Source organism: Myotis myotis, unplaced genomic scaffold, assembly GCF_014108235.1.
Source record: "Myotis myotis isolate mMyoMyo1 unplaced genomic scaffold, mMyoMyo1.p scaffold_m19_p_6, whole genome shotgun sequence".
Lineage (NCBI taxonomy): Eukaryota > Metazoa > Chordata > Mammalia > Chiroptera > Vespertilionidae > Myotis > Myotis myotis.
Window position 1 is genome coordinate 27,607,644 of NW_023416368.1, and position 12,413 is coordinate 27,620,056.

Consider the following 12,413-nt stretch of genomic DNA (forward strand, 5'->3'; position numbering starts at 1 on the left):
GCAGGTTTGATCTCTGGTTAGGGTACATACAAGAATCAACCAATGAATGCATAAATAACTGGAACAACAACTGATGTTTCTCTCTCGCTCCCTTCCTCTTTCTCTAAAAATCAATACATTAAAAAAAAAACAAAAAAAAAACTAAGCAAACTGTACACTTTAAATAGGTACATTTATGCCTCCATAAATTTAATTTTTTAAAATCACACCAAGCTGCCAAAACCGGTTTGGCTCAGTGGATAGAGCATCGGCCTGCGGACTGAAAGGTCCCAGGTTCGATTCCGGTCAGGGGCATGTACCTGGGTTGCGGGCACATCCCCAGTAGGAGATGTGCTGGAGGCAGCTGATCGATGTTTCTCTCTCATCGATGTTTCTAACTCTCTATCTCTCTCCCTTCCTCCCTGTAAAAAATCAATAAAAATATATTAAAAAAAAAAAAAATCACACCAAGCAAGCTGTCCTTATGTTACAGTCTATTAATGATTCGGTTAACCATTCCAAGGGATACCCCTTCAGATCCCAACCTCACACAAAGACAGGCAGTGATTCTCCAAGGTTGATGGCATTCTAGTAAATATACAAAATAAGTCACCAGAATTACTTTACACCTTTTCAACATTCCTCCCTGCTGAGGACTGCCCATTCTGAGGCCAGCAAAGAAAGCATTTATGTATGCTTAAATGGTAAAAACCATAGCATTCTTTTAATTCTCACCCGAGGAGTGAGGATATTTTTTTCCATTGAGTTTTAGAGATGGTAGAAGGGAGGAGGGAAGGGGAGAAAGATAGGAGAGAAAAACATCAATGTGAGAGTGACACATCAATTGGTTGCCTCCCATGTGTGCCCTGACCAGGGGTAAGGATTGAATCTGCAACCCAGGTACACTCCAGGGCTGACGCTCCAATCATTGAGTAACGTTGGCCAGGGCAAGGCCATAGCATTCTTTTTTTAAAACTCCTTTCTTTTATTTTTTAAAAATATATTTGTATTGATTTCAGAGAGGAATGGGAGGGAGAGACACAAACATCAATGATGAGAGAAAGCCATTGATCTGCTGCTTCCTGCACGCCCCATACTAGGGATAGAGCCCACAACCTGGGCATGTGCCCTGACCAGGATTAAACCCTGACTTTCTGGTTCATAGGTTGACGCTCAACCTCTGAGCCACGCAGGCTAGGCAAGACCAGAGTATTATTGATGGATACAGTGAAACAACTTGTGGGCTGGCTCCAAGAACTCAGAATGCCCTGATGAGCCCTAGCAAGGAAGTTCCTGAGATGTCTCCCTCTGTGAAATGAAATTAGGATGCAGCTGTCGGTAAAGTTACCTGACCAGGAGTAGCCACTGAAGGGCACTTGGGTTCTGGGCAGTTGAGGCATTTAACTTGGCCATCTTTGATCTGGATTTCAAAGTAGTCTTTCAGACAGGCTTTGCAGTACACATGTCTGCACTCCAAGAAGTGCATGCATTCACTACCCAGCTTCTCACAGAAACAGATATTGCACAGAAACAATTTACTATTAAAGCATTTTATCTGCTGAGCTTGATCAAAGTCCAAGATTTCCTGGATCAGACTGGACAACGATTCCACATCCTGCACGGCTCTCTCATCCACAACTTCTTCTTGGTCTACAGCAGATCCAGCTGCTCCTCTACAATCTAGCTCTGTGTTGCCAGAGGCTTGAGCCGTCCTTCTCTGCAATTTTTTCTGAGAACCGATCTTGAGCTCGAAAGGAGAGACAATATTCAGGTACCCTAGGGTCTCTTCCTTAAGAAACTGCATCCAGGCAAACAGGACCACATTGCCACGGTGTTCTTCCCACAAGTTGTCTAAGTGCTTGCAGAGAGCAGACAGCTAGGAAAAAACACACAAGGATGCAGTGAGTTTGGAAAGATCATGATGCTTTCAACTCCTGATTTCCCTTGAAACTTTAAGTTAGGCTCTCACACTTCCTAAAATGATTTTTTTTTCCCACTGCTGTGATACACTGTGCTATAAAACAGCACCAATATTCATTCTTATTGGATCACTTCTTAAATTATTCAGCAACATGAGCCATAGTAGAAGACAAAGTCAGAAGCTAGAGGAAGTACCATGAAAACAAGAGAGATGGTATGACTGAACATGCAGAACTAGGTTTACATATGCTCCGCTGAATGGAGGACTTTCTCTGTTCTTTAACTGTCCTTTGTGTTAATATTGCTATACCTCAGGTAGGAGAAAGAGATCCAGTTCTAAAATTAACTGTTTCTATTCCTGTCGAGCCTTAGCCCTGTAGATACCCTGCAATAATAGTTAGAAAGAGAACAGTTTAAAGGTTTTAAATTAATTCTTCCAAATCCTATCAAAAAGTCAACTCATGAAAAGATCAGTAACAGGATCCAACCTCAGAGCCCTTGTTACTCAGATTTACAAGCTGGTTTTAACTAAGCAATCTGGGCTTATGCCAGAACCTGGTTAATGGGGGCAGACAGACTGATATTGAACCTGGACATGATTACAAGCCTGCAATGTGGTTTGGCTGCCATAGGGAAAATTCACACTTTCTAAGGTAAGCAACCAAAGTTTAAACTATTTCAACTTTTCTACCTTAGAAGTAGTCTGTTTTATTTGAATGACAAATATAAGAGGACTCTCTATTAGAAATGTGAAATACTTGTAAGCAGAACTCAGGAATTACAAGCAGGTTTTCTTTTTAGGCAAACAAAAAAATTAAGTCTTCAGATGCAAATAAATTTTGTAAATTTAAATAACAAGTGAACAGGACTACATTTTCTGTTCCTTGCTGCTCACTCAACCCTACACAGGCATGAACTAAAACCACTAGTGATTTTCCACATTTACATGAATATGCTTATAAGATCAACCACACTTTAGAAACCTGTTGAAAGCTGTAAAATGGAGTAAACACTAAAAGGGAAGCTTTGAGTTTTGTTTGAGCAAAATCCAATGAAGAAGCCATTCTCTTCCATCCTCTTTTCTCCAGCCCCTTCTCAAAAGAGGCATCAGGGATATACATAAATGTGAGAAAGGGGAGATAGAAAGAGGAAAAGAGAAAAAGAGAGACTGTGCATGTATATATATTGGGAGAGGAATAATGGAAACTATAAGAAAACTAAGCCTATTTCCCTTCTGTTTACCAACCCCAATTCAGTGAAAGACAGGTCCATGTGTCAACTTCACTATCAACAGGTGAAATTCATAATGCCAAGGAATCAGGGCCCAGCAACAAACAAGAACTGAACCAAGAAGGAGTATAAAAGATGAGTTAAATGTCAATTACATACACAAAATTTTTATTTGATAGAAAATCCTACTGTAATTTTAGCTATATAACATAAAATAATGAACAACTCTCCTCTCCTACACCCTCCAAAGCTAGCATTAAGTAGATTCTATTTGACTGAATCTGAAACTACCTACAGCCACACACCCTACTAATCTGTCCTTGTGTGGTACGTGTGTGTGTGTGTGCATATGCATACACACGCATGGATATAAAATATCAGGAGTTCTCTTGAAAAATGGGACTATAAATATCTAAATAATTTAGTCAACTATCAGTGATCTAAATGTCAAATAGCCTTTAATATTGGGAAGTGGGCAAATAATTCACTGTCTAGCATGTATTGCCTCTGGCACAGCTATTAGAATGTAAGGTAATACTCCTTTTTATTCTATGTGTATTATCTTTTTTTAAGTTTAATTTTGTTTTTAAAGCTCAATTTTATAAAAGCACTCTTATCTAAAGATTAGACTATTGGGGCAGGGAGAAGGGAGGGAATGAAAAATACATGATCCAAAAGGAAAAACTGACAAGCTGTTCCTTAAGGTCAATAACTCTGACAGCTTTTGTCTTAATATACATCAATCTATCAATCTTCATCATGACTTCCAGAAAAGCAGCTGCTATTAATCCATTATCTACCTCAGAACACTCTATATTAGCTTCAAGTCATCTTTATGTCTCAATCACAAGTTAAGGTTGTTACTAGAAAGGGTTATATAATCTAGAGGAAGTTACTGCTCAGAATATAAGGTCTCCAGCCTTCATGAGCTATCTACAGGAATCGTATACATTTCTATTTGGGTGTAATCATATCGTGTGAGAGACCAGTCAACAATTATTTGTTCTTATTATTCAGAGCTTTAAAAATAAAAGCACTTATTATGTTTATTTAAGAAATGTGTTTATTCTAACTATAATAGATCAATTTTAGTCCTCCTAATTACAATTAAATCTTTCTTTTAAGGAATGGATAAGAAACTAAGAAAAAAAAGAGTAATTCCAACATCTAAGGAAAATGAGGAGAAACTTATTGTTTCATCACAATACAGAGTAAATGGGAAAATAGCAAAAAAAGAAAAGAAACAATATACTTGATTAGAAATTACTCCTATTGCAATTCATAATGATTAATAATTTTAATACTGCCATTTCTTTCTAAAGCACCAAACATTTTCAACCCATTAACATTAGGATTCATGAAGGCAAGGGGAAAAAATTACAAAATCCAAAGCCATCTGTTCTCCATGCATTGAAGTCAAGATCAAGGTAGTCTTCAATTAAAGTTGATTTTTTAAGTTTCTAAAAATGGATAAGAGAAATTAAGTTTCGGGTCTAACCTGAGTTGGTGACAGCCATTTGCCACTAAGTGTGAATGAAGGTGGGGAGGAGGATGGATAATCTGGTGGCAGTTCAAAGTTCAGCACAAGTGGAGGCAGAAAGCAAATGGTGTATTCAAAGCCACTATTCTGGAGACACTCATTTGAATTGCCTGAACCAAAAACAAAGATTAGAAAGGATCAGTTGGTCAATACTTGAGTGTCCATTACTGTTGAGCAGTGCTCAAGAAAGACTTAATGTTTTTGTTGAGGGGATTAAAAACCCTCCCCCAAAGCACTTTCTAGTTCCTAATTTTAACTTCTTAGCCGCCACTTTAAAAAAAAAAAATCTTGTAAGCCCTTGAAAAATCTACTAAGCACCATGAAATTTATAATGATGATACACAACTTACTCTTGTATTCATTTTTGAGTACAATTCCTAACAGTAAAGAGCAAGTAATACACAATGTTTTCTTTTGTTATTGTTTTACAGTAGATGATTAAAAACACAATCTAGAGAAAGGCATGTTTATTCCTATCAAAGAGCCATGACCTACTTAGATCAGCATGTATCAACTACCCATGAATCATAGTTGGGACAATTTGTTCCAACATAATGATCTCAGGCTTGAGGACAAGATACAGCACACAACACAAAGTTTCATTTTACATTATCACACTTTCTTTTCTCAATGCCTTTATAATAGAAATATTTGAGAAAGTGTGTATCAAAGTCTCCTGTAAATGTTTGTATCAAATAAAGCAGTTTTTTGTTTTTCTGAAGCAAAGGGCCACAGAGCAATAGCACATGTCGCATGTTTATAGTAGTTTAAATCAACGGTCGCCAACTGGTGGTCTGTGAGGTCCAAAAGGTTGGTGACCACTGGTTTAAGGAAACCTTTGGAGCAGCGGTCGCCAACTGGTGGTCTGCGGACACTGGTGGTCCATGAGGTCTGAAAGGCTGGTGACCGCTGGCTTAAATAATTCTGGAAAACAAATAGTATTAACCACCACCATGATACTTTAAAGCTTCCAAATGTTTTCACATACATTATTTAATTTCCTCTTTTATTATCTCTATTTAATAGCCCATGAGTCGTGGCTGATAAACTGCTAGTTAGAAGATTAGAATGCATGAATATGAAGATAATATCCTAAATTCAATGGTCAAAAGGTGGAATCAAACTGAAAACTGTTTACCTCCCAGTTCAATTTTCACTTAAAACAGAAACATGCACTAAATCTGTAATAATACCACTTATCACTGATGCTTAAAAACACAAGGTGATAAATAATTTAGGTTTCAAACTCATAGATAGAGCGACAGACTAACAGTTGTCAGAGTGGAGGGAGGAAGGGGGGCTGGTTGAAAAAGATGAAGGGATTAAGCAGTATAAATTGATAGTTACAGAAGAGTCACAGAGATGTAGATTACAACATAGGGAATATAGGTAACAACAGCAATAACTATGTATGGGACCAACTGGGTACGTGAAGCATTCGGGGGACCACTCTGTAAAGTACATGGTATTCTAACCACTTTGCTGTACATCTGAAACCAATATAGAATAATACTAAATGTAGACTGTAATTGAAAAACAAATAATTTAAGTTTCACTAAGAAATTGAGAATAATCTTTATTTAGAAAAATCAGCTTAAGAGAACATTAACTAACCGCTCACAAATATCTTGAAATTTTGTGGCAAGTCCAAATAGATCCTTGTTTCTCCACCTTGGACAGACTCTGCTTTTCTAAATTCATCTCCATCATAAATACTCGCCAGGGCCAGCAATTCATCCTCCTGGGCTTCTCGGTCTTCTGCCGACATTTAATTTTCTGAGGAGCTAAAGACAATTACATCAGTTAAGAACAGGAAAGGCTGAGTTTGGAAAAGTCTAGTAGCACACACACATACACACAAAAATTCCTCAGAAAGAAGTGCAAAGAATAAATCAATATTCTCACTATTCTGCTAAACTAAAAAAATGACAGGCATGTCTAATATTCTAGTAGCTTTGCAATAATAACAGCCTTTTTTCCAAAAAGAATGACTTTGGTGCTTCTAACTGCTGACTTTATCAGTTAATATAACTAATTCAGGGGAAAAAGCATAATGTAAAAAAATTTTTTAAGGACAAATCCCAAATTAGTTTGGCTTGTCCACTAAACCTAGCAACATGCCCTGCCCACAAAAGAAGTCAAAGTATATTTGATATACTTTTAAAAAATAAATGAATTTTTTAAATCCACAGGAATCTCTAAGGCAGGTTTTCTCAACCTCAGCACTATTGACATGGGAATAAATAATTCTATGTTGTGAGATGCTGTCCTCTGTATAGGATGTTGTAACAGTAACCCTGGCTTCAACCAACTAGATACCAATAGCATGCCTTTCCCTCAAGAGTTGTAACAATAAAAATAAAAAGTTAAAAAAAAGAGTTGTAACAATCAAAAATATCTGGACACCCTAACCGGGTTGGCTGAGTGGATAGAGCATTGGCCTGAGGATTGAAGGGTCCCGGGTTTGATTCCAATCAATGGCACATGCCTGGATTGTGGGCCGCTCCCCAGTAGGGGGCATGCCGGAGGCAGCTGATCAATGATTCTCATCATTGATGTTTCTATCTCTCTCTCCCTCTCCCTTCCTCTCTGAAATCAATAGCCAGATATTCTGAAGGGACAAAATTACTCACAGTTTAGAAAACCCTGTTCTAGAAATGTCATAGGCACAGATACTATATAAGAGAATTAGGTAACTAAGGAAGCAGCAAAGTAACATTAAATTTTGGAAATACCAAATTTTGTCAAATCAAGTTTAAGATTTATCATTATTTTAGGTAACACAAATATGCTACAATTAAAGTATGAATCAATGCTTTTTAATCACAGCAACTAAAATATGAACCAAAATTTCAGATAATTTAAATGTAAAAAAATATGAATGAGAATCTATGAAAATAGCTTAATCAAAACAACAAAAATTTACCATTCTGTCAATTAAAATATTGGGACTATAATTGCATTTGCAAATATTCTCCCTCTTAACAAAAAATTTTCTTATTGAAATGTATAAAACTAAGTTAGGACATGGCATTTCAGATTATAAGAGGTGACACTACAAAATTTAGACAAATTCATTTAAAATAATGCCACTTTCAAAAAATAATTGCTCCAACATATGAAAATGGTTCTGCTTATGCTGCAGCCCTAAGACAATGACATGTTCCATTTGAGGTCAGTCAGTACCTGTTAATAATAACAAGAAAAGAATATGAACACTGCAGTCTATTTCAGTTCAGAGTCTGGAATTCATGCAAATATCCCATTTATTCTCCAGATGGTGGAGATGAGACTGCTGAAGTTGGATAAGAGGCCAAGATGTGGAACTCATACTAGATATACTATAGAAATCCTGCCATCTACAGAAAAAACACACAAAAGATGGTGTTAGCACCCTCTCCAAATTTAAATTCTGAATTTCCATTATTGCCACTTAAATCAAACACACAGTCAATCCTAATCTGCAGCTGAATACTACTCTCCCAGAACAGCCTGAGTCACAAGGTTAAAGGGGCATTTTCGTGTATCCAGCAGAGAGAGGTCTTATCTGACATTTTCAGCCTTGGGAGGAGCTGAAAAGGACCACCAAGGTAGTGAGACAAGTCTTATCTTACTGATTTCAGACCTGGGAGGAGTGAGAAAGACCGTCAAGGTCATGAGAGGAGAGTACATCACAAAACCCTTGAAAAACATCTAGTTTTTGTTTCTTTCTTCTTCTGCTGCTTCTGTTCCTTCATTTCCTATCCCCCTCCAGTTTTTCCTCTCCCTGCTAATGAATTAATCCTGCAAAGGGACACTCCACATTAGGTAATGTAAGCATGACAGTAGGATATTTAAAAGCACTTACACACATGCACACAGGCAAACTTTTTAAAAGAAACTGTTTATTTTCTGTCAACCTTATTTCCATTCTGTTAAGAGTTTGTGGAAGAACAGCTTAAGACCATTCAGGAGTTGTTCCTACCCATCCAGTGGCCTGAGCAGTGGTGGCTGCAGACCAGCCTTCAGTGGCAAGCTGAGTGCTCGTCTTCAGTAGGAAACTGCTGAATAGGCAGAGGGCACCTACACGCCTTCAGACCAGTCTGGGACCTCAGGTTGAGCAGCAGTGAAGTCGGGAGCTGGAACAGCCCATTCACTCTGAAATTTCTCGTGGGTCACAGCCTTTCAGCAGCGGCCTGCTCTTCCTTTTCAATCTCTTGAGGATCTCTGCAGAAGTAAAAATCAGGCATGACCTCCCATGGGTGTTCACGGGAGGTGGTGCCATGCATGCGCAGAACTTCCCGGGCCAGCATCCACCGTGAGACCCACTGAGTTAGCCCGCTGGTTGTTGCAAGGGGGGGCAATGTCCACATAGTACAGAGGAGAATCTGTGTTACCCAGAGCAATGGTGGGCAGGTTAACGTAAGGCGCCTCTGTGAGAGGCTGGTGGTCAGCCTGGGGATCAGAAGTCTTGGCTCCAAAGGCTGCTTGGATGTGGTTAGTGAAGGTTCCAGGAGTGAAGTGCCCAGAAATAGGAGTGGGTCCAATGGCAGCCGCAAACTTCAGCAGAGCTCACTGGCCAGTGTTGCTGGATGATATGACACTGACATCAGCGGGGTTTTCAATGGTGACAATGGCATGAGCTGCCAGCAAAAGCTTCTCCCAGGTTCTCTTCAGATTTATGATGCAAATGTCATCACTTTCCCTTTAGTAGATGCACTGTTCCATTTGGAAGTCAAGATTGGTGCCACCTCAGTGGGTTCCTGCTGCAAGGAATTTGAGGACATCCTCCTCCTTCATTTGCAGGAAACCAAGGGCTCTGGACAGTGTGAAAGTTTCCCTTTAAGTTGCATGGGAATCAAGAGCAATGCTGTATGGGCTCCCTCAAGGTAGCGAGGAAAAGACTAAGTTCACTCTAAATACTTTAGAGACCTAGCTGGTTTGGCTCAGTGGATAGAGCATCAGACTGCAGACTGAATGGTCCCAGGTTTGATTCTGGTCAGGGCACATGCCCAGGTTGTGGGCTCGATCCCCAGTTGGGGGCGTGCAGGAGGCAGCCGGTCAGTGATTCTCTCTCATCACTGATGTTTCTATCTCTCTCTCTCTCCCTTCCTCTCTGAAATCAATAAAAATATATTTAAAAAATAAAATAAATAAAAAATAAATGCTTTAGAGCCAGGCTTCTGAGCTGGGAGTGGGAGTGAGGGTAAAGGGAGGGGTAGCCCATAGATGAGTTATGGAGAATCCTATGAACACCCCAAAATTATGCAAAAGTATGATATGAAACCATAATTTTAAAAAGATTTTCAGATGTATGACTCTCAAATAAGCTATAAATGAAATTCAGAATCAATTTACATTTATTGAACACCTACGATGTACTGTATTAAGTCCTTTCAAATGACCTTATTTAATTTTAAACAATTTTACCAGATGTAGTAATTAAGCTTAACATAATTAAGCTGTTTCTTCCTACTTAAATATTTATAAGTGGGGTGAGAGATGAATTTATAGTTTATAGTTTCTGGTTTTAGGTTAGTTTTCTCCATAATGTCTGCACATTAGAGCCACCTGAGCAATTAAATCAGCTATCAGTGATCTTATGTGCCGCCAGGATTGAGATCTACTCCCATCAACCGTTCCTCATGATCTACCCCACCACACCCCAGCTTCTGAAGCTGCCTTGGGGGTCCCAGTCCTTTAATTCAGGTCGCTGACCTACATTTCCCTCTGATTCTATCTACTTAGCCTTCCAGACCCACCTCCAAAGCCCCTACTCTATGTAGAAATTTCTAATTAGATGTCATGCCTGTCTAAAAATCCAGCAAACTTTTTTAATGTAACTTTCCTATGACACTGTCTGGGGGGGCTAACGCCCGCCTTGCATGACAATAGTTCGCACTTTCTCACCTACCAGACTGCGTAAGTTCCTTAAGGGTGAGAATCACGTCCTGTGCGTGTGTGTACTGTTCTCAGCATCTGGCAGTGCCTTGCAGTAGACACTGGAAAAAATTGGAAGTGCACTGGAGTGAGATGCAGTGTGCTGAGACGGGGAGCCAGCGTCATACAGCTCAGTAACTGCTCTGCCACGTCCCACTAGAAGCTGGAGGTTGGGTTGGTGTCACAGGAACAGCAAGAACACAGAGGAAATGGGGACGAAAACTTTGCTTGAGGTGATGGGCCCACGATGCAGTGTGCAGATGATGTTTTATTGAGCTGGACACCTGAAACCTGTATGTCAACCCCAATAAATTCGATTTAAAAAAAGAATGTCAATTTTGAGTTATGCCAATAACTCAAAAACAACAATAACCCAAACCAGCAAGAACAGTTAATACTTGGTGAGCTCTTACCGTGCGTAAGCCCTTTAAATGCATTAACTCCTGCTAGAGTCCCACAGCCCAGGAAGCAAGTGCTATCACTATTTCCATTACACAGATGAGAAAAATTGGCATTTTAGGTCCTTTTCCGGCCCAAGGCCATACAGCTCATTAATACGTAACTAAATCTGGATTCAGCCCACCCTGTTTCTTCACCGGTAACACAGGACCCAGAATAAATCCTGGCGCAATCAGACAAGAGATAATCCCAGGGTGACATTAGTTCTGGCAAACTGGGAACCGCTACCCTGCGGAGGGCAGCCCCTCCTCCGCGGTTCCCTGCGGCCCGGGAAAATCTCCTCCCTCTCCCGGGCCACACCCGGGGACTCCGGAGCCGGGGTCAGCCCGGCTCCGAGCCCGCACGCCGCCGCCGGCGCCTCCACCGCTCGCCAGCCCGCGTGCAGAGTCGTAGTCCGGGCGACTCACCTACACCCGGGAGCAGGCCCAAGCCGCGCTCGCTGCCCCGCGCCGGGACACAGGGCGCAGTGCGGCCGCACGAGGTCCCGCGGAAGCCGGCGCTGGACCCTCCGGTCTTTCCGCGCCCTGGGGCGGGGCGCGGTCTTAGCCGGGCCGGACTGGGGGCGCCCCGTCCGGTGTCTGCGGGGGGCTGAAGCCCACTGAGTTGCCCCGGCCCGGCCGCCCTTCTCGGTCTCGCGTGCACCGAGCGCTGGCCCCACCGTTCCTTCCGGCGAGCCGACCGTGCCCGGCCCGAAGGTTCCGCCCTCCGCCCTAGCCCGAGGCCCCTCCAAGCCTCTCTCCCGACCGGTCCGGAGACGCCCGGCTCCACCTGCGCACCGCCTCTTCCGCCTTCGGAGCTGTCAGCTGAGCCAGGTGGATCCGGCTGGGGCGGCCCGGCGTGAGGACCACTCTGCGCAGCCGCGGCGTCCGCCCAGGCCCCTCGGCCGCCCCCCGCAGGCGGAAGGCTGCGCTGCAGGCGGGACCACCGTCACTCCTACCCGTGCCGGGCAGAAGTACTCCGCGTGCCAAGAAGTCGATAGAAAGGCGGATCTGAGACCCCGTGCCCAGCGGGCTCCTTTCAGTGGTTCTGGGATAGGGCCCGGGAATTAGGATTTGTACCAATCCCAGAGGGGATCGCGAGGCGGCGGTGTACGTGAGGCAGGCACTCCCGTAACAATCCTAGACTTGCTCCTCCAGGGAGACTTAAGCAAGCGTCCTTGCCCTCCTCGGATCCCAGCTACCTTCTTTAGAAATGCTGCCCATCTTCCTGGCACCTCCAAGATGGAAGTATTCACTCATTGTTCATTTTATAACAATAATAACTGTAGGAGACAGGCCTCTGTGTAGAATTATTCGGCAGCATAGTCAACCGTTAGAAAAGAAACAGCCTGTGGGCAGCGGGTTACTGAATCTCTCCAGGGCAAACG

At 41.9% G+C, this 12,413-nt stretch overlaps 1 protein-coding gene and 1 pseudogene across 13 annotated transcripts in view; both read right to left on the bottom strand.

Annotated features, from left to right (window-relative positions):
* Positions 1-11,792, bottom strand: part of RNF14 (ring finger protein 14) — a 28,895-nt gene extending 17,103 nt beyond the window's left edge. For 5 of the 13 annotated variants that reach the window (XR_004968425.1, XR_004968424.1, XM_036314927.1 and 2 more), the window contains exons 1-4: positions 7,856-8,028; positions 6,284-6,453; positions 4,628-4,779; positions 1,328-1,855 (exon numbers count right to left, since the gene is read on the bottom strand). Coding sequence is in view for 11 of the 13 variants with exons in the window: in XM_036314927.1 (XP_036170820.1) it covers positions 1,328-1,855; positions 4,628-4,779; positions 6,284-6,437 (834 nt within the window). In the remaining 2 variants the exon portion in view is untranslated. Of the gene's footprint in view, positions 1-1,327; positions 1,856-4,627; positions 4,780-6,283; positions 6,454-7,855; positions 8,029-8,633; positions 8,766-10,562; positions 10,880-11,454 lie in introns of those variants that run through there. The other 8 variants (XM_036314922.1, XM_036314918.1, XM_036314923.1 and 5 more) reach the window with 8 other exon arrangements.
* Positions 8,534-9,701, bottom strand: LOC118659002 (annotated as a pseudogene).
* Positions 11,793-12,413: the final 621 nt, after the last annotated feature.